Source organism: Salmo trutta, chromosome 26 (assembly GCF_901001165.1).
Source record: "Salmo trutta chromosome 26, fSalTru1.1, whole genome shotgun sequence".
NCBI classification, from domain to species: Eukaryota; Metazoa; Chordata; class Actinopteri; order Salmoniformes; family Salmonidae; genus Salmo; species Salmo trutta.
The window spans coordinates 29,041,493-29,064,186 of NC_042982.1; the positions used below are offsets into that span (position 1 = coordinate 29,041,493).

At 44.1% G+C, this 22,694-nt stretch overlaps 1 protein-coding gene across 4 annotated transcripts in view; it reads left to right on the plus strand.

Annotated features, from left to right (window-relative positions):
• LOC115163602 (glycerophosphodiester phosphodiesterase domain-containing protein 5) overlaps nt 1-22,694 on the plus strand; it is a 75,324-nt gene that overhangs the window by 36,033 nt on the left and 16,597 nt on the right. For all 4 annotated transcript variants that reach the window (XR_003869779.1, XM_029715624.1, XM_029715626.1 and 1 more), the window contains 6 exons: nt 848-951; nt 7,482-7,575; nt 7,820-7,879; nt 10,842-10,940; nt 11,264-11,357; nt 18,683-18,828. Coding sequence is in view for 3 of the 4 variants with exons in the window: in XM_029715624.1 (XP_029571484.1) it covers nt 848-951; nt 7,482-7,575; nt 7,820-7,879; nt 10,842-10,940; nt 11,264-11,357; nt 18,683-18,828 (597 nt within the window). In the remaining variant the exon portion in view is untranslated. The remainder of the gene's footprint in view (nt 1-847; nt 952-7,481; nt 7,576-7,819; nt 7,880-10,841; nt 10,941-11,263; nt 11,358-18,682; nt 18,829-22,694) is intronic.

Sequence of the window (22,694 nt, forward strand, 5' to 3'; positions counted from 1 at the left end):
TGACCACTAATCGGCTCATGGCCTCATTGGCTATTAAGTTAATGTGAGTAATTACTTGATAATGAGGACAGTGGGTTGGGAGCTTTGAGTCCCTCTGCTTTTTTACTGAGACAATATGGCCCTATGACAGTTTCTGCATGAGTGGTTACTGCAGACTGCCTCTACCGCAACTGATACCAGACATGTGGTTCTCTCTTTTCAATCACAGTTGTAAAGCGGCATGAATGTTGTCTCGTCTTTGGTAATGCAGGCTTTGTGAATGCCTACACAAAGTGGGAGTGTGAAATGATTTGTGAACAGAACTGACATTACATTCACTATAAACCATGAGCGTTATTGTGTTGACTTGTTCTCCAGACCATTCCTCGTTTGTGGTTTACCACCTTATTCTGATGCAGCTAGCAAATTGTGTTTTCAAATGTTTGTCATGACTCGAGGTTTGAGCCATCAGTCTGTGTGCCAGCCTTGGCTGCATCGTCATCAGTCTCTCTACATCCCGATTATAGTCTATAGGCTCTCACTTTTGCTGGATTAGGGCAGATTGCCCAATGACTACTCTGCCAGACTTTTAGGAGACTGTTGTTGCTTGCATTTCTGTTGTCAGTGTTTATTGTGATGTTGACGTATGGGGGTAATGTTAAGTGGTATGCCATTCTGGTGTGGGCAAAGGACTTTCTAATCAGCCCTTTGCTCACCTGCAATCAAAGAAAGTAATACAATGACTGTACCAATAGTATTCCAATGTTTCAACACAACACTGGCCAAAGTGCTTTATGTTAATCTGATGGTATCTGACTAATGATACTGTGGTAAAGGTAATAATGGTTCCTGTGTGTTTGTTTCCCAGTGGGAGTTCCTGTGGTCTCTCATCCTGTTCTTCACCTTCTCTCTGCTCCTGGTCTGGTTCTACTTCTGGTGGGAGGCACACAACGACTACAATGAGTTCAACTGGTGAGTACTGCTGTACAGTGTGTGTGTATGTGTGTGCACTCTAGTTATGCAACTCATAGATTCTTGTCTCAGTATATCACCATCATCAGTCCGTTCCGTTCAAATAAATTAGTTCCCCACTAAATGCTCCTCTGACCTTCCCTTTGATTCTCTGGCATGTACTTACAGTAGATTGTTTTACTTTTAAATACTGCCATTTATCTTCATATGTTTTTGCTTTAACTGAAAATGCTAACTCTGTAGAGTTGTCGTCCCCCCCCCCCCCCCCCCCCCCAATTATTCAGTCATCATGGTTGGTCTAATCTGGGTGGGGATGGATTGGCTTTAGGGCGTCTCACTGCAGATTATAGTGAGCATGATTACATAAAGCAGGAATACCCTTTGACCCCAAATCACCTCTCGGATCATTCCAGTCATGTCTCCCCCACAGTTACCATAAAACCAATCGTGCTTGGAAACAATACAGGTATTAGTTCTGTCATGAGACATTGCACATTCAATTGAAGGATATAATACCACTGAAATTATGAATCAGGTTTATTTAGTCGAGCTCTTGACCAAGTTCTCAAAGCCTTCTACATTTTATGTGCACGCTATGCCCCAGTGGTCCCTAAACACATTTGGTGCAATATATATATATGAGAGAGAGAGAGAGAGAGAGAGAGAGAGAGAGAGAGAGAGAGAGAGAGAGAGAGAGGAGAGAGAGAGAGAGAGAGAGAGAGAGAGAGAGAGAGAGAGAGAGAGAGAGAGAGAGAGAGAGAGAGAGAGAGAGAGAGAGAGAGAGAGAGAGAGAGAGAGGAGAGAGAGAGAGAGAGAGAGAGAGAGAGAGAGAGAGAGAGAGAGAGAGAGAGAGAGAGAGAGAGAGAGAGAGAGAGAGAGAGAGAGAGAGAGAGAGAGAGATTCTTGTAAGGTGCGATTTGCTTTGTCCCCCAAGTCATTCCCCTCGCTCTCTCTGTCCACCTCTTTTCTCTTCCTCTCATTAGCGCTCTGTCACCTCTGCTTCCCCCATCGTCCTTCGCTCCTTGTTTCTCTCCCTGCCCCCCATCCCACTTTCTCCCTCTCCTTCCATACTCTTTATCTCTCTGCTCCTCTCCTTCTCTATCCTTTAATTTTATCATTCTCTACACACTCTAAAGGCGTCGGCATGTTTCAGTCTAGCCTAACCGAACGAGTGTTTGCATACTCCCTTAAAAGACCTTTACTTGAAAAACAAGAAAAAAGCTGCAACAGTACTGTTTGTCCATTTTGAGACACCATAGCCAGTACACACTTCCTCAAAATAGTCAGAACTAAAATTAATTTAGTTGTTTTTGCCAAGGAGATCTTAGTTGGACAATTTTACATCTAGCTAAAATGTTTGCAGTATTTTTCAATAAAAAATTGTAAGAATCCCTACTGTTGACCAATCACCGACGAAGGGGCATAAACATTAGGCTTGCCTCAAACATTTTGTGTGCCCATTATAGCTGAAAAACCCCTCACCGAAGTCCAAAACGAACAAAAACGTCACAATGTCGTCATAATATATGCACAAACACTTCTGAACTGTTTTGGCTGGGAAGCATGAGGATGCCTTTATTCCCAATGTCTACCACTCCTATGGCTTAGCCTCAGTTGTCTTTTTCTAGTGTGTGACCTGGCTTTAGTGTAGCTTTGCTGTAGTTGTAGGGGCTGTCCAGCTCTGCCAGCAGAGCACAGATAAGGATTGGGATGTAATTAGCGGTTTTGATGCCCCGTGCTTCACCCCTGCTGGCTCTGCAGCTGTGTCATCCCAGGCCCTCCGAGACCCCCTGTCACACCGCTCAGCCTGACAGCCAGCCCAGCCATTTGTGTGTCTGTCCCCGTGTGTGTGCGTGTCCCCGTGTGTGCGTCTGTGTCCCCCCCCCCGTGTGTGTGTGTGTGTGTGCGCGTCTCCCCGTTTGCGTCTCCGTGTGTGCGTGTCTCCCCGTGTGTGTCTCACCGTTTTGTCTCCCTGTGTGTGTTTCAAATCAAATGTATTTATAAAGCCCTTCTTACATCAGCTGATGTCACAAGGTGCTGTACAGAAACCACGCCTAAAACCCCAAACAGCAAGCAATGCAGGTGTAGAAGCACGGTGGCTAGGAAAAACTCCCTAGAAAGGCCAAAACCTAGGAAGAAAACTAGAGGAACCAGGCTATGAGGGGTGGCCAGTCCTCTTCTGGCTGTGCCGGGTGGAGATTATAACAGCACATGGCCTAGATGTTCAAATGTTCATAAATGACCAGCATGGTCAAATAATAATAATCACAGTAGTTGTCGAGGGTGCAACAGGTCAGCAACTCGGGAGTAAATGTCAGTTGGCTTTTCATAGCCGATCATTTAGAGTATCTCTACCGCTCCTGCTGTCTCTAGAGACTTGAAAACAGCAGGTCTGGGACAGGTAGCAGGTCTGGGACAGGTAGGACGTCCGGTGAACAGGTCAGGGTTTGTTACAAACCGGCTCTGAGTTCGCAACAAAAGGGAGACAACGTGGAGACAAGGAGTATCAAAATATATATTTATTAACTAAAGTAACCTAAGAACAATGAACCATGGTGTGTGTAATCAGTAGTGTAAGTGAGTGTTTTGCATGCATGAATGTAATAATGCAAGGTGTTGAAAGGTGCCAAAGCAAACAACCAAAAAGCCACCAAACAAACAACAACCAAAAAGCCACCAAACAAACAACAACCAAAAACAACAAGGTGTCTGCATGGAGAGAGTCTCCCAATGACTGTGGAAGAGGTCTCTTTATCCTGGGACACACCCGAGCCCAGGTGTTTCCCATCTAGCTGACGACCCTCCCAACTCCGCCCACCGGCATCCTAATAAGGAAACAAGAACAAAGAGAGAGAATACGGCAGACAGAGTGGGAGGGTCGTCACAGGGTTCCATAGCCGCAGGCAGAACAGTTGAAACTGGAGCAGCAGAACAGCCAGGTAGACTGGGGACAGCAAGGAGTCATCAAGTCAGGTAGTCCTGAGGCATGGTCCCAGGGCTCAGGTCCACTGAGAGAGAATTAGAGAGAGCATACTTAAATTCACACAGGACACTAGAGAAATTCTCCAGATATAACAGACTGACCCCAGCCCCCCGACACACAAACTACTGCAGCATAAATACTGGAGGCTGAGACAGGAGGGGTCAGGAGACACTGTGGCCCCATCCGATGATACCCCCGGACAGGGCCAAACAGGCAGGATATAACCCCACCCACTTTGCCAAAGCACAGCCCCCACACCACTAGAGCAATATCTTCAATCACCAACTTACCATCCTGAGACAAGGCAGAGTATAGCCCACAAAGATCTCCGCCACGGCACAACACAAGGGGGGGTGCCAACCCAGACAGGAAGACCACGTCAGTTACTCAACCCACTCAAGTGACGCACACCTCCTAGGGACGGCATGGAAGAGTACCAGTAAGCCAGTGACTCTGCCCCTGTAATAGGGTTAGAGGCAGAGAATCCCAGTGGAGAGAGGGGAACCAGCTAGGCAGAGACAGCAAGGGCGGTTTGTTGCTCCAGTGCCTTTCCGTTCACCTTCACACTCCTGGGCCAGACTACACTCAATCATAGGACCTACTGAAGAGATGAGTCTTCAATAAAGACTTAAAGGTTGAGACCGAGTCTGCGTCTCTCACATGGGTAGGCAGACCATTCCATAAAAATGGAGCTCTATAGGAGAAAGCCCTGTATCCAGCTGTTTGCTTAGAAACTCTAGGGACAATTAGGAGGCCTGCGTCTTGTGACCGTAGCGTACGTGTAGGTATGTACGGCAGGACCAAATCGGAAAGATGGGTAGGAGCAAGCCCATGTAATGCTTTGTAGGTTAGCAGTAAAACCTTGAAATCAGCCCTTGCCTTAACAGGAAGCCAGTGTAGGGAGGCTAGCACTGGAGTAATATGATCAAATTTTTTGGTTCTTGTCAGGATTCTAGCAGCCGTATTTAGCACTAACTGAAGTTTATTTAGTGCTTTATCCAGGTAGCCGGAAAGTAGAGCATTGCAGTAGTCTAACCTAGAAGTAACAAAATCATGGATTAATTTTTCTGCATCAGTTTTTGACAGAAAATGTCTGATCTTTGCAATGTTACGTAGATGTAAAAAAGCTGTCCTTGAAGCAGTGTTGATATGTTCGTCAAAAGAGATTGGGGTCCAGAGTAACGCCGAGGTCCTTCAGTTTTATTTGATACGACTGTACAACCATCAAGATTAATTGTCAGATTCAACAGAAGATCTCTTTGTTTCTTGGGACCTAGAACAAGCATCTCTGTTTTGTCTGAGTTTAAAAGTAGAAAGTTTGCAGCCATCCACTTCCTTATGTCTGAAACACAGGCTTCCATCGAGGACAATTTTGGGCTTCACCATGTTTCATTGAAATGTACAGCTGTGTGTTGTCCGCATAGCAGTGAAATTTAACATTATGTTTTCGAATGACGTCCCCAAGAGGTAAAATATATAGTGAAAACAATAGTGGTCCTAAAATGGAACCTTGAGGAGCACCGAATTTTACAGTTGATTTGTCAGAGGACAAACCATTGAGACAAACTGATATCTTTCCGACAGATAAGATCTAAACCAGGCCAGAACTTGTCCGTGTAGACCAATTTGGGTTTCCAATCTCTCCAAAAGAATGTGGTGATCGAGGGTATCAAAAGCAGCACTAAAGTCTAGGAGCACGAGGACAGATGCAGAACCTCGGTCTGACGCCATTAAAAGGTCATTTACCACCTTCACAAGTGCAGTCTCAGTGCTATGATGGGGTCTAAAACCAGACTGAAGCATTTCGTATACATTATTTGTCTTCAGGAAGGCAGTGAGTTGCTGCGCAACAGCTTTTTCCAAAAATGTTGAGAGGAATGGGAGATTTGATATAGGCAGATTTTTTATTTTATTTTTTTATTCATTTAAAAAAAAATATTTTCTGGGTCAAGGTTTGGCTTTTTCAAGAGGCTTTATTACTGCCACTTTTAGTGAGTTTGGTACACATCCGGTGGATAGAGAGACGTTTTATTATGTTCAACATAGGAGGGCCAAGCACAGGAAGCAGCTCTTTCAGTAGTTTAGTTGGAATAGGGTCCAGTATGCAGCTTGAGGGTTTGGAGGCCATGATTATTTTCATCATTATGTCAAGAGATATAGTACTAAAACACTTTAGTGTCTCCCTTGATCCTAGGTCCTTGCAGAGTTGTGCAGACTCAGGACAACTGAGCTTTGGAGGAATACGCAGATTTAAAGAGGAGTCCATAATTTGCTTTCTAATGATCATGATCTTTTCCTCAAAGAAGTTCATGAATGTATTACTGCTGAAGTGAAAGCCATCCTCTCTTGGGGAATGCTGCTTTTTAGTTAGCCCGAGTATTAGGCAGTTTACTCTGGGCACGCTTTTCATCCGAAATCAAAAATACTGCCCCCTATACCTTGACAGGTTATTGGGGAGAACTGGTTGAAAGTTTGTCGGCTGAATGAGCGACACCGGTTGAGCATTCCTACAGCATTTCCCTCCAGAAGCCATGAGAAAGTTGTCTGGCTGCGGGGACCGTGCGAGGGGATTTATACTACTATCTGTACTTACTGGTGGCACAGACGCTGTTTCATCCTTTCCTACACTACAATTGCCCTTGCCTAACGATTGTGTCTGAAGCTGGGTTTGCAGTACAGCTATCCTCGCCGTAAGGCGATCGTTCTCATGTATATTATGAATACAGCGACTGCATTTAGAAAGCATCATGTTAATGTTACTACTTAGCTTTGGCTGTTGGAAGACCTGACGAACCATGTCCAGATAAAGCGTCTGGAGTGAAAAAGTTCAATGAAAAAAAAAAAAAATAATAAAATAATTGGGTGAGGGGGGAAAAACTAAAAATATAAACATAATTAAAAAGTAAAAACCGTACAGTTGTCAGGTAGCAAAGTAAGGTTAGCAACAAAACGCACAGCAGCACGTAATGAAGTCTGCAAGTTGTGACCGGAAATTATGTCAACTCTCCCCGTGTGTTTGTCTCCCCGTGGGGGGGTGTCTCCCCGTGGGGGGGGGTGTGTCTCCCCGTGGGGGGGGGGTGTGTCTCCCCGTGGGGGGGGGGGGTGTCTCCCCGTGGGGGGGGTGTCTCCCCGTGGGGGGTGTGTCTCCCCGCGTGGGTGGGTGGGTGGGGGTGTGTCTCACCCCGTGGGTGGGTGGGTGTGTCTCACCCCGTGGGTGGGTGGGTGTGTCTCACCCCGTGGGTGGGTGGGTGTCTCTCACCCCGTGGGTGGGTGGGTGTGTCTCACCCCGTGGGTGGGTGGGTGTGTGTCTGACCCCGTGGGTGGGTGGGGGTGTGTGGGTGTGTGTCTGACCCCGTGGGTGGGGGTGTTTGGGTGGTTGTCAACAGTGTCAACAACTTCTCCTGCTAGACCACTCGGGTTGTTTCTACAATCTATCCCCTATCTCTCATCTCAGAGACCAGAGGAGCACAAGCTGCAGCCTGTCCTGATATCGATGAGACGCTACTATTGTGAAACTGACTTTCATCCATTTTGTTCTGTTTTACAGGTTTTTATATAACCGTTCTGGAGAGTGGATCGACGGGACTGTTCCAATCCTAGCCACTACCGCTGCCGGCTTCACTTATATTGCATTTTTAATGGTGAGTTGTCATCTCATCAAACATTCACTGTGAGATGATATTGATATGGTGTCTAGGCCCTGGTAACAGCCAGGTAACGTTAGTGGTGTAACCTGGCAGGGCAGAAACGTGTTGCCAGGCATGTCTGTGCCAAGTCTACACGTGACAGTTAGGATGGCACAAGCAGCTGTTGACCTTTTTTGAAAACAGTGGCTGTGGATTTCCACGTGATGCGATTTATTTATCTGCGTTTCTATTCTTTTAGATTTTAGCACTTTGCCACATAGCAGTAGGACAACAGCTCAACTTGCACTGGCTGCACAAGGTAATGCTCAAATGTCCAATTTTTGGTGTGTTTGTGTATGTACAGTGCCTTGGGAAAGTACCCTTAACTTTTTCCAAAATTTGTTATTACAGCCTTATTGTAAAAAGGATTAAAAATAATAATAATCCTCAGCAATCTACACACAATACCCCATAATGACAAAAAAAAAAATATATATATATATCTTATTTACATAAGTATTCAGACTGTTTGCTATGAGACTCACAATTGAGCTTAGGGGCATTCTGTTTTCATTCATCATCCTTGAGGTGTTTCTACAACTTGATTGGAGTCCACCTGTGGTAAATTCAATGGATTGGACATGATTTGTCACACACCTGTCTATATAAGGTCCCACAGTTGACCGTGCATGTCAGAGCAAAAAACTAAGGTCGAAGGAATTGTCCGTAGAGCTCAGAGACCGGATTGTGTCGAGGCACAGATCTGGAAGGGTACCGAAACATTTCTGCAGTTTTGAAGGTCCACAAGAACACAGTGGCCTCCATCATTCTTAAATGGAAGAAGTTTGGAACCACCTACCTAGAGCTGGGCGCCCGGCCAAACTGAGCAATCAGGGGAGAAGGGCCTTGGTCTGGGAGGTGACCAAGAACCCAATGGTCACTCTGACAGAGCTCTAGAGTTCTTCTGTGGAGATGGGAGCACCTTCCAGAAGGCCAACCAACTCTGCATCACCCCACAAATCAGGCCTTTATGGCAAAGTGACCAGACGGAAGCCACTCCTCAGTAAAGGCACATGACAACCCGCTTGTTTGCCAAAAGGCATCTAAAGGACTCTCAGACCATGAAACAAGATTCTCTGATGAAACCAAGATTGAACTTTTTGGCCTAAATGCCAAGCATCACGTCTGGAGGAAACCTGGCACCATCCCTATGGTGAAGCATGGTGGTGGCAGCATCATGCTGTGTCAATGTTTTTCAGTGGTAGGGACTGGGAGACTAGTCAGGATCAAGGCAAAGATGAATGGAGAAAAGTACAGAGATCCTTGATGAAAACTGCTCCAGAGTGCTCAGGACCTCACCTTCCAACGGGACAACGACCCTAAGCACACAGCCAAGACAACGCAGGAGTGTATTCGGGACAAGTCTCTGAATGTCCTTGAGTGGCCCAGCCAGAACCCGGACTTGAACCTTATCGTACATCTTTGGAGACCTGAAAATAGCTGTGCAGCAATGCTCCCCATCCATCCAAATAGAGCTTGAGAGGATCTGCAGAGAGGAATGTGAGAAATAAATACAGTTGTGCCAAGCTTGTAGCATCATACCCAGAAGGCTCAAGGTTGTAAAGGGTCTGAATACATACACTACCGTTTAAAAGTTTGGGGTCACTTAGAAATGTCCTTGTTTTTGAAAGAAAAACATTTTTTTTGTCCATAAAAATAACATCAAATTGATCAGAAATACAGTGTAGACATTGTTAATGTTGTAAATGACAATTGTAATTGGAAACGGCAGATTTTAATGGAATATCTACATAGGCGTACAGAGGCCCATTATCAGCAACCATCACTCCTGTGTTCCAATGGCACGTTGTTAGCTAATCCAAGTTTATCATTTTAAAAGGCTAATTGATCATTAGAAAACCCTTTTGCAATTATGTCAGCACAGCTGAAAACTGTTGATTAAAGAAGCCATAAAACTGGCCTTCTTTAGACTACTTTAGACTAATTGAGTATCTGGAGCATCAGCATTTGTGGGTTCGATTACAGACTCAAAATGGCCAGAAACAAAGAACTTTCTTCTGAAACGCATCAGTCTATTCTTGTTCTGAGAAATGAAGGCTATTCCATGTGAGAAATTGCCAAGAAACTGAAGATCTCGTACAATGCTGTGTACTACTCCGGTCACAGAGCAGAGCAAACTGGGTCTAACCAGAATAGAGGAGTGGGAGGCCCCAGTGCACAACTGAGCAAGAGGACAAGTAAACTAGAGTGTCTAGTTTGAGAAACGAACAGCTCACAAGTCCTCAACTGGCAGCTTCATTAAATAGTACCTGCAAAACACCAGTCTCAACGTCAACAGTGAAGAGGAGACTCTAGGCTGCTGGCCTTCTAGACAGAGTTGCAAAGAAAAAGCCATATTTCAGACTGGCCAATAAAAGAAAAGATTAAGATGGGCAAAAGAACAAGGCCAGCATCCTGGAGTCGCCTTTTTTAAAATAATAAACTTGATTTAGTTAACACAACGTGCCATTGGAACACAGGAGTGATGGTTGCTGATAATGTACAACAACAAAAAAATGCATGAAATGAAATGTATGCATTCACTACTGTAAGTCGCTCTGGATAAGAGCGTCTGCTAAATGACTAAAATGTAAATGTAAAATAATGGGCCTCTGTACGCCTATGTAGATATTTCATAAAAAAATCTGCCATTTTCGACTACAATAGACATTTACAACATTAAGAATGTCTACACTGTATTTCTGATCAATTTGATGTTATTTTAATGGACAAAAACAAGGACATTTCTAAGTGACCCCAAACTTTTAAACGGTAGTGTATGTAAATGTGATTTTCTGTTTTTTTTAATAATGTATTAGCAAACATTTTTAAAACTGTTTTTGCTTTGTCATTATTGGGTATTGTGTGTAGATTGATGAGGGAAAAAAACAATAATGCTGTAACCTAGAAATGTGGAAAAAGTAAAAGGATCTGAATACTTTCCGAAGGCACTATACATGCTTGAGTGTTTGACTGTAATTTTGCATGCGTCTATATGGCGCGTATACTGTGTGTGTCTTCAAGTAGCCAACTGAACTCTGCCTGAACCCCACATTTGAGTTCATGTTTTCCTGCGGGTTGTGAAAGCCGTGACATCATGCCCCAGGGTGCTGTTATCTGGCCAAACACACAACAGAGGGTTGGAATGGTTAGCCTGGGGGAGCTGTGTGTGTCTCTGTGTGTGCGTGCGATGGTCTGTAACACTCTGTTTGCCCCCATAGATAGGTGTGAGTACTGCACTGCTGACCACTGCCATCGGATTCATATCTGTCAATCAAACATGGGGGGAGGAGTGGGCAGTCATCCCTATATCACTCCAGGTCAGTTCCACAACAAACCCGTCCCCATTTAGGGCTGTGCATCAAACTGTATTATACAGGACACTTTCCTGATATGTGGTAATATACTTGATAAATCACATGTTAATGACTATTGAACTACATACAAAGGCAACATTATTTCAATATAGAAATGCATCTAACAGATGTGTTAAGACTGATTCAAGGGGTTAATTAATTTATTTTTGTTGAATTCTTCATGCAATAGCGTACCATTACCACAGAATTATTTTGTTTATGTCGTACCATTTAACAACTGTGAATGACTGTAGCAATGCCACACCTTTAACACTGAATGATGTCAGGCCACAGGTCCCTTCCTACACCTAGGAGCCCTGGTGGCTGTCACCGCTCTGGCCTGGCTGGTGGCTGGGCAGGTCGCCCGCGCCGAGAAAACAAGTAAGACCTGACCCGGACTCTGTTACTGACCATTTTAGTGTTGCATGCTATACTGAAAGTTCTGTACTTTTTTATGCTAGAACATGAAAAATTGTCCGGTACTAGAATTTGTTACTTTTGGTACTTCTCTCAAATGTGTCTCACACCATCTAAGGATTGAGAGGATCGAGTCTGTCTAGTAATTTGTTTGAATCTTCTCAAAGGGGCAGTAATAAGCTAGCCAGCTGACACCGCGCAAGTCACTATTTAAGAAGCAAGCGAGAGGAGAGAGAAAATGCCGACAGCATGGCTTCTTCAAAAGAAAACATCATACCTCCACGCAGGGGTGAACTATGGGAATACTTAGCTTGCAGAGCAGATGTGGACAAGCCTACTGAAACAACTAAGAATTAGGTGCTACAAAGCAGTACAGTGCAAGGGAGGTTTAGTTCCAAAACAACATAAAAAAATAAGCAATTTTACACATGTTTGCATTGTAACTTTGTTGTTCTACTAAATTTGTATTATTTTTCAGTGACAATGACATGAACATATTGTAGTGATCCTGGTTTATAAGCACGGATATCGACTCTGCCACTCGAGCATGCTTTTGTGACACAGTAGATGGCTGGCTGGGCTTCGGGCCATAAGTTTGAGGGTTCATTACATTGAGGGTTCATTACATTGGTTTTGTCACATTGGTGTCGGAAGTGATCGGACCTCGCATCCACGACAGTGTGTGTGTTGGCCGGTGAACATCTTCCTGTAAGACGGTGTCCTGTGAGGTCCAGCGCGAGGACACGCTCTTTGAAAGGAGGTTGTTGTGTAGCGACCCTGGTTTGTAAGCGAGGATATCCACTGCCAATGGAGGATGCTTTTGTGGCCCAGTCGATGGCGTGCTGGGCTTCGGCCAGAAGGTTGTTCGAGCCATTCATTATAATATACCAATGTTCCCCTGGGACTGCTGCACAGAAGATCTATCAGCTGGAGAGAAGGACAAGATTGAACTTCACTCAACTTTTTAGAGTTTTCCCTGTTAGTTAACACTATCAACTTTTCCCTTTACTGTGGCAATTGTGATTGAGTCAACGCAATATTAGTCACTCAATTTTGTTGAAAGCAGAACGCATAGGAGTAGGATTCTATTGAGAGTTGATGCGCTTCTTTTGAGATTAACACACGAGCTGCATGTAGCCACGTGTGCACATTTTGTTATTGTCCTTTGCTAGTTAGTGAGTTATTAGCCCAGTTATAGATCATTTGTAGTCTACAATAGGAGAGTGATGGCATTTTACAAGAGCATTAAACTTGTAGATTTTTATACATCTTTGAAAAGCGAGTCAGGTAAAGAGCTTTTTTTGGTTTTAAAGGGGCAGTGTTGTATTTTGAGACAGGCTTGATAAGGTAAGTAGCCAATAGGCAGAGGGAAGCATAATTTGTGTGATTCTCTCTTCTTCTTCTTCTTCTTATAATTATAATAATAATAATAATGCATTTTATTTTTTAGTGGTTTCTTGCCTCAAACAACAAACATTTTCAGTCACCTTGTCTGAAGGACAAATGGATAAACAGGTTCATGTCGAGCCCTGCATGTTTTTTTTTCAAAAGTCTCATGGAACGTAGGCCTAATTGAACACCACACATTGGCTGCTACAGTAGGCTGAATGATAGAACAGCTATTTCCTATAAAAATTGGCATGGGTCCTCAGATCCTCAAAACATTATACAGCTGCACCATCGCAAGCATCCTTACTGGTTGCATCACCACCTGGTATGGCAACTGCTCGGCCTCAGACCGCAAGGTGCTACAGAGTGTAGTGCATACGGCCCAGTACATCACTGGGGCCAAGCTTCCTGTTTTTTTTACGCAGCTGCTACCTGATGTTTATCATCTATGCATAGTCACTTTACCCCCACCTACCTTGGCTAACCTGTACCCCCGCACATTAATTCAGTACCTGTACCCCCTGTATATAGCCTCGTTATTTTGTTGCTCATTTATTTTTTACTTTAGTTTATTTTGTAAATATTTTTTCTTAACTCTGATTTTTCTTAAATGCATTGTTGGTTAAGGGCTTGTAAGTAAGCATTTCACCGTAAAGTCTACTACACCTGTTGTATTCGGCTCATGACAAATAACATTTTATTTGAAATGTTATGGAATGCATTTTATTCATTGTTTTTGATGGTAGGCCACTCTGGTAGGCCTACATTACGATCAAATAGCCACAGTAGTCTACTTGGCCACTGTTAACTGTAACTTAGCTTCAGTGTTCACAGTAAACGCGTGCTGGAAGTTGCACAGAATTTTCACAACGTTCAAGTTTGCACTCAGCAGACCTGAAATTTGCTCATTGATGAAAATAATTAACACTGGTAACTTGACCACAATATATTTAGACTAATTCATGTTAGTCTGGGCTTGCTAGCAGTAGCCACTAGCCAGCCAGCAGCCCGTTGCACCATGGGAGGTGAAATGCACTCTGGGAATCGTAGTATACTGTGTAAATTCCATTGTGTGTAGACTTTTGCAATATAGAAGCTTCAGAAATTATCTTAAGTGTTTTTTTTATGTCGTTTTGGAACTAAACTACCGGTATTCATTGAATATATTACATTATTTAGCTGTAATGAATTTTAGGTCTAATGAATGTAATTTGACCCAGAATTATGGCCATAGATTAACCCTCTTGTATGCTCTGAGTGTCTGATATGGTTTGGCATCAGGAACATTTAAGTTATTCTTGTGTTATTTAATATGGTGGTTTATTTTAGCAAGAAATTGAATATAGAATAGAAGATATTCTATTTGTTATTTTAGTTGTTCTACCAGTTATCAACATATTATTCAATGTTAAAAATAAAGCCCAGTGGTTATTCTGACTTTAGCTAATACACATTTTTTTTTTTTGCCATGGTATGGTTTTGGTATTGCGTATTATGATACTAATAAACCTGGTTACCGTGACAACACTAGACCATGTTACTGACTCCCACCTCACTGATCAAAGCTCAGCTACTACTGTCAGATGACTTAACAGCCTCATAGAGCTGTGGGTGTTAAATGATTAACCCCATGTACACAAAGGGCCTGTCAGAGTGGCAGGGATACTAGGCATTCCTCTGGCCTCACGTGGCACCACCAGTCCACAGGACATTTATTAAGCCCTGAGGTCTGTTGACACGGCCAGTTAGACATCAAGTACTGGGGTATTTCTGCCTTCCTTTAAATCTGTCAGACTAGTACAAGGGAGGCAGAGTAGTGTTTGAGGTGCTTTGAGATCCCCTAGATTAAATACTGAATTGTGATTGCTGTTGTTTCTGGAGGCAAATAACTTTCATGAATATTCAGTTGTAGTTTATAGACACTCCATTTCCATTTTTTATACTTTATTTGGGTAGAACAGTGGATTTTTGTGAAAGGACACAACGCCTCAGCAGTCTGTTTACTCTCACAGTAACTCTTACAAAGAGTTGCATTATTAATGTGTGCTGTAATATCGCTACAATAAAAAAATAACTAATTTATTCATCCTTAATTTTTACAGGCTAAACTTATTGAAATACAGTATATGTCTCTAACATAGAATATCTGTTTCAGTGTAGCAGACATTAGCCTGTGGTCCAGCGGTGGCTTACAGTCAATGGTGCCTGGACGTGAGGTTAGCTGTGTAGCTAGCTGGCGGACCTCTGTCTGAATGCCAGAGAGGTTCTGAGGGCAGAGGGTGAAGGCTTTCAGCTTTGTAACAAGAGTTCTTCTGACGCAGTCAGTCTGGCCTATGCACTGACCTTGAAATGAATCCGACCTCCTGTGTGAGTGATGTACTCTAGCTACATTAATCATCACTTACCTGCAGTACAGCACACAGAGATGGATAATGAGAAAGTGTGGCTAGATGCTGGCTGGCTTTGACACCATGTATACAGTACCAGTCAAAAGTTTGCACACACCTACTCATTCAAGGGTTTTGCTTTATTTTTACTATTTTCTACATTGTAGAATAATAGTGTTGATGATGTCTTCACTATCTCGTCATTCAAAGACTCAATCATGGACACTCTTACTGACAGTTGTGGCTGCTTTGTGTGATGTATTGTTGTCTCTACCTTCTTGCCCTTTGTGCTGTTGTCTGTGCCCAGTAATGTTTGTACCCTGTTTTGTGCTCCTACAATGTTGTTACTGCCATGTTGCTATCATGCTGTGATATCATATGTTGCTATCATGCTGTGATGTCATATGTTGCTGCCATGCTATGTTGCCTTAAGTCTTTCTTGATGTAGTGTTGTGTTGTCTCTCTTGTCGTGATGTCTGTTGTCATATATTTTTATTTTTAATCCCTGTCCCCGCAGGAGGCCTTTTGGTAGGCCGTCATTGTAAATAAGAATTTGTTCTTAACCGACCTAGTTAAATAAATAAATAAATAAATAAATAAATAAATACAAATATATTTTAGATTCTTCAAATAGCCACCCTTTGCATTGATGACAGCTTTGCACACTCTTGGCATTCTCTCAACCAGCTTCATGTCTTAGTCACCTGGAATGCATTTCAATTAACAGGTGTGCCTTGTTAAAAGTGAATTTGTGGAATTTCTTTCCTTCTCAATGTATTTAGGCAAATCATTTGTGTTGGGATAAGGTAGGGTTGGTATACAGAAGAGAGCCTTATTTGGTGAAAGATCAAGTCCATATTAGGGCAAGAACAGCTCAAATAAGCAAAGAGAAATGACAGTCCATTATTTTAAGACATGAAGGTCAGTCAATTCTGTAAATGTCAAGAAGTTTCAACGTTTCTTCAAGTGCAGTTGCAAAAACCATCAAGCGCTATGATGAAACTGGCTCTCATGAGGACTGCCACAGGAAAGGAATACCCAGAGTTACCTCTGCTGCAGAGGATAAGTTCATAAGAGTTAACAGCCTCAGCAATTGCAGCCCAAATAAATGCTTCACAGAGTTCAAGTAACAGACACATCTCAGCATCAACTGTTCAGAGGAGACTGCGTTATTCAGGCCTTCATGGTCGAATTTCTGCAAAGAAACCTACTAAAATACACCAATAAGAAGAGACTTGCTTGGGGCAAGAAACATGAGCAATGGACATTAGACCGGTGGAAATCTGTCCTTTTGGTCCAAGTCCAAATTTGAGATTTTTGGTTCCAACTACCGTGTCTGTGAGACGCAGAGTAGATGAACGGATGTTCTCTGCCTGTGTGGTTCCCAACGTGAAGCATGGAGGAGGTGTGACGGTGTGGGGTGCTTTGCTGGTGACACTGTCAGTCATTCATTTAGAATTCAAGGCACACTTAACCAGCATGGCTACCACAGTATTTTGCAGTGATACGCTATCATATCTGATTTGTACTTAGTGGGAATATCATTTGTTTTTCAACAAGACAATGACCCAACACCCCTCCAGGCTGTGTAAGGGTTATTTGACCAAGGAGAGTGATGGAGTGCTGCATCAGATGACCTGGCCTCCACACTCACCCGACCTCAACCCAATTGAGATGGTTTGGGATGAGTTGGACCGCAGAGTGAAGGAAAAGCAGCCAACAAGTGCTCAGCATATGTGGGAACTCCAAGAGCATTCCAGGTGACGCTGGTTGAGAGAATGCCAATAGTGTGCAAAGCTGTCAACAAGGCAACAATGTCCCTTTTCAGGACCCCGTCTTTCAAAGATAATTCATAAAAATCCCAAACTTCACAGATCTAAATTGTAAAGGGTTTAAACACTGTTTCCCATGCTTGTTCAATGAACCTGCACCTGTGGAACAGTCGTTAAGACACTAACAGCTTACAGACAGTAGGCAATTAAGGTCACAGTTATGAAAACTTTCTACCTTTCTACTGACTCTCAAAAACACCAAAAAGAAAGATGCCCAGGGTCCCTGCTCATCTGCGTGAATGTGCCTTAGGCATGCTGCAAGGAGGCATGAGGAATGCAGATGTGGCCAGGGCAATAAATTGCAATGTCCGTACTGTGAGACACCTAAGACGGCACTACAGGGAGACAGCTGATCATCCTCGCAATGGCAGACCACGTGTAACAACACCTGCACAGGATCGGTACATCCGAACATCATACCTGCGGGACAGGTACAGGATGGCAACAACAACTGCCCGAGTTACACCAGGAACGCACAATCCCTCCATCAGTGCTCAGACTGTCCGCAATAGGCTGAGAGAGGCTGGACTGAGGACTTGTAGGCCTGTTGTAAGGCAGGTCCTCACCAGAAACAATGTCGCCTATGGGCACAAACCACCGTCGCTGGACCAGACAGGACTGGCAAAAAGTGCTCTTCACTGACGAGTCACGTTTGGTCGGATTCGTGTTTATCTTCGAAGGAATGAGCGTTACACCGAGGCCTGTACTCTGGAGCGGGATCGATTTGGAGGTGGCGGGTCCGTCATGGTCTGGGGCGGTGAGTCACAGCATCATCGGACTGAGCTTGTTGTCCTTGCAGGCAATCTCAACGCTGTGCGTTACAGGGAAGACTTCTTCCTCCCTCATGTGGTACCCTTCCTGCAGGCTCATCCTGACATGACCCTCCAGCATGACAATGCCACCAGCCATACTGCTTGTTCTGTGAGTGATTTCCTGCAAGACAGGACTGTCAGTGTTCTGTCATGGCCAGCGAAGAGCCCGGATCTCAATCCCATTGAGCACGTCTGGGACCTGTTGGGCTATGGCCATTCCCCCCAGAAATGTCTGGGAACTTGCAGGTGCCTTGCTGAAAGAGTGGGGTAACATCTCACAGCGAGAGCTGGCAAATATGGTGCAGTCCATGAGGAGGAGATGCACTGCAGTACTTAATGCAGCTGGTGGCCAAACCAGATACTGACTGTTACTTTTGATTTTGACCCCCCCTTTTTTCAGGGACACATTATTCCATTTCTGTGAAACTTGTTCAGTTTGTTTCAGTTGTTGAATCTTATGTTCATACAAATAATTACACGTTAAGTTTGCTGAAAATAAACGCAGTTGCCAATGAGAGGAATTTTTTTGCTGAGTTTACAATGTAGAAAATAGTAAAGATAAAGAAAAACCTTTGAGTAGGTGTGTCCAAACTTTTGACTGGTACTCTCAACCCAAACTGGGCACGTAAAATGTTTAGAAACATTCCGTGAATGGTCTTCTTGCACATAAAGAAGCTATATTCAGGTGTGCTATTTATTTATGTCCTTGACCATCTCCGTACAATAGACAACCGTGACGAGCAAAAAAGTATTTCAGCCATAGCTATTCTATATACTTGGGTATTCTATTCATTCTATGTTTTATTCATCACCCTCCCCAGGGTTTCTATTAATTCTATATCTATGTTGTGTTCTACCCCCCTCCCCAGGGTTTCAGGTGGTGGTTCTCCTGCTCTACCTAAGTGTTCTACTGGGCCTCTACATGGCCCCCCTTTCCATCACCTCCCCCTGTATCATGGACCACGCCAACCTCACACCACGCCCTGACGTCATTGGCCACCAGGGCGCACCCATGGTGAGTCAGCTGAACCAGCTGCCCAATCCGAGGGCATGTAATAGGAGGCACCTCATACGTTTTGCTTCTAGATTATACAATAACAGACCCAGAGAGATGTAACCTTCATGGAGGGCACAAGAGAAATCATTCTGGCCAACAGTTTATATTTCCACCCACTCACTTCCTTCACACTATCTAGGGCTATTCTAGTGTATTAATGACCCTCTGGACCTAAGCTGAAAATAGCCCAGGAATAGATGGTAAACAGACTTCTGGGCTTTCTGTAAGCACTATATGGAAGATATAGGTTACTGTATGTGAGAGCACTTAACCTATCAGCTCAACCTATAGAAGCAAGATTTCATATGATTCCATGTCTAGCATTTCTTCACTTGTTTTCTTCATTCATATCATGTTATGCTGCATTTCTCTCCAGGCAGAAATAGATATACAGTGCATTCGGAATGCATCAGACCACTTCCCTTTTTCCACATTTTATTACGTTACAGCCTTATTCTAAAATGAATAAAATAACAATGCTTCCTCATCAATCTACACAAAATACCCTATAATGACAAAGCGAACACAGGTTTTTAGACATTTTTGCAAATGTATTCAAAATAAAAAACAAACACCTTATTTACATACGTTTTCAGACCCTTTGCTATGAGACTTGAAATTGCGCTCCGGTGCATCCTGTTTCCATGGACCATCCTTGATGTTTGTACAACTTGATTGGAGTCCACCTGTGGTAAATTCAATTGATTGGACATGATTTGGAAAGGCACACACCTGTCTATATTTGGTCCCACAGTTGACAGTGGGACCAACTGTGGTCCCACAGTTGTCTGAGCAAAAACCAAGCCATGAGATCGAAGGAATTGTCCGTAGAGCTCTGAGACAGGATTGTGTCTAGAGTTCCTCTGTGGAGATGGGAGATCTTTCCAGAAGGACAACCATCTCTGCAGCACTCTGCCAATCAGGCCTTTATGGTAGTGTGACCAGACGGAAGCCACTCCTCAGTAAAGGCACATGACAGCCCACTTGGATTTTGCCAAAAGTCACCTAAAGGACTCTCAGACCATGAGAAACAAAATTCTCTGAAACCAATATTGAACTATTTGGCCTGAATGCCAAGCGTCACGTCTGGAGGAAACCTGGCACCATCCCTACAGTGCAGCATGGTGATGGCAGCATCATGCTGTGGGGATGTTTTTCAGCTGCAGGGACTGGGAGACTAGTCTGGATTGAGGGAAAGATGAACGGAGCGAAGTACAGAGAGATCCTTGATAACCTGCTCCAGAGTGCTCAGGACCTCAGACTGGGGTGACGGTTCACCTTCCAATAGGACAACGACCCTAAGCACACAGCCAAGACAACGCACGAGTGGCTTCCATACAAGTCTCTGATTGTCCTTGAGTGGCCCAGTCAGAGGTCGGACTTGAACCCGATCAAACATGTCTGGAGAAACCTGAACAATGCTGTGCAGCGACGCTCCCCATCCAACCTGACAAAGCTTGAGAGGATCTGCAGAGAAGAATAGCGTCATACCCAAGAAGACTCTAGGCTGTAATCGCTGCCAAAGGTGTTTCAGCAAAGTACTGAGTAAAAGGTCTGAATACTTATGTAAATGTGATATTTCAGTTTTTTTGTTGTTATTCATGTGCATACATTTCTAAACAGTTTTGCTTTGTCATTATGGGGTATTGTGTGTAGTAGATTGAGGAAAACAAAACTTGATACATTTTAGAATATGGCTGTAACGTAACAAAATACTTTCCGAATGCACTGTATGCTAATAAACAGTGCTAGTATGAGCCCACGCCTGCTTTGTATTTGACTTGATATGTTTGACTTGTCAGCCAGACACTGTATGACTGGATATAAGCCTAGTATATGACAAATTCCCATGCTGTTGCCAAAGCCTCAACTCATAATGCAGTGTTTCCCAAACTTGTTTTTTTTGCCCACAACCCCATGTTGATCTAAAAATAATGTTAGACCCCCACCATGTAAAAAAAGTTATTTAATCAATGGCCAATGTTTACTTTTTTATTTGGGCTATAGCAGTCTTACAAATCAGTCTATTTTTGACAGTATTTCAATACGAAGACGATATATGGTTTGAAGTGGTGAGGATAGGTAGCAACACATCTGCCATGCTGATCCTCACCACTGGAGCCCCTCAGTGGTGCATTCTCAGTCCCCTCCTGTACTCCCTGTTCACCCACGACTGCGTGGCCAGGTACGACTCCAACACCATAATTTAAGTTGGCAGACAACACAAGTGGTAGTCCTGATCATCAACAACGACGAGACCGCCTATAGGAAGGAGGTCAGAGACCTGGCCGGGTGGTGCCAGAATAACAACCTATCCCTCAATGTAACCAAGCCTAAGGAGATGATTGTGGACTACAGGGAAAAGGAGGACCGAACACTCCCCAATTCTCAACGACGGGGCTGTAGTGGAGCAGGTAGAGGGCTTCAAGTCCCTTGGTGTCCACATCACCAACAAACTTGAATGGTCCAAACATATCAAGACAGTCCTAAAGAGGGCACAACAAAGCCTATTCCCCCTCAGGAAACTAAAGATTTGGCATGGGTCCTCAGATGCTCAAAAGGTTCTAGAGATGCAACATCGAGAGCATCCAGACTGGTTGCATCACTGCCTGGTACGGCAACTGCTCAGCCTCCAACCGCAAGGCACTACAGAGGGTAGTGCGTACGGCCCAGTACATCACTGGGGCTAAGCTGCCTGCCATCCAGGACCTCTACACCAGGCGGTATCAGAGGAAGGCCCTAAAAATTGTTAGACCCCACCCACCTCAGTCATAGACTGTTCTCCCTACTACCGCATGGCATGCAGTACCGGAGTGCCAAGTCTAGGACCAAAAGGCTTCTCAACAGCTTTTACCCCCAAGCCATAAGACTCCTGAACAGGTAATCAAATGGCTACCCAGACTATTTGCATTGTGCCTGCCCCAACCCCTTTTTTTACGCTGCTGCTACTCTGTTTATCATGAACTTAGCAAAAAAAGAAACGCCCTCTCACTGCCAACTGTGTTTATTTTCAACAAACTTAACGTGCAAATATTTGTATGAACATAATAAGATTCAACAATTAAGACATAAACTGAACAAGTTCCACAGCCATGTGACTAACAGAAATGGAATAATGTGTCCCTGAACAAAGGGGGGATCAAAATCAAAAGTAAGCCCGTATCTAGTGTGGCCACCAGCTGCATTAAGTACTGCAGTGCATCTCCTCATGGACTGCACCAGATTTGCCAATTCTTGCTGTGAGATGTTACCCCACTGTTCCACCAAGATACCTGCAAGTTCCCAAACATTTCTGGGGGGGATGGCCCTAGCCCTCACCCTCCGATCCAACAGGTCCCAGATGTGCTCAATGGGATTGAGATCCGGGCTCTTCGCTGGCCATGGCAGAACACTGACAATCCTGTCTTGCAGGAAATCACGCACAGAACGAGCAGTATGGCTGGTGGCATTGTCATGCTGGAGGGTCATGTCAGGATGAGTCTGCAGGAAGGGTACCACATGAAGGAGGAGGATGTCTTCCCTGTAACGCACAGCATTGAGATTGCCTGCCATGACAACAAGCTCAGTCCGATGATGCTGTGACTCACCGCCCCAAACCATGACGGACCCGCCACCTCCAAATCGATCCCGCTCCAGAGTACAGGCCTCGGTGTAACGCTCATTACTTCGAAGATAAACACGAATCCGACCATCACCCCTGGTGAGAAAAAAAACGTGACTCGTCAGTGAAGAGCACTTTTTGCCAGTCCTGTCTGGTCCAGCGACGGTGGGTTTGTGCCCATAGGCGACGGTGAGGACCTGCCTTACAACAGGCCTACAAGCCC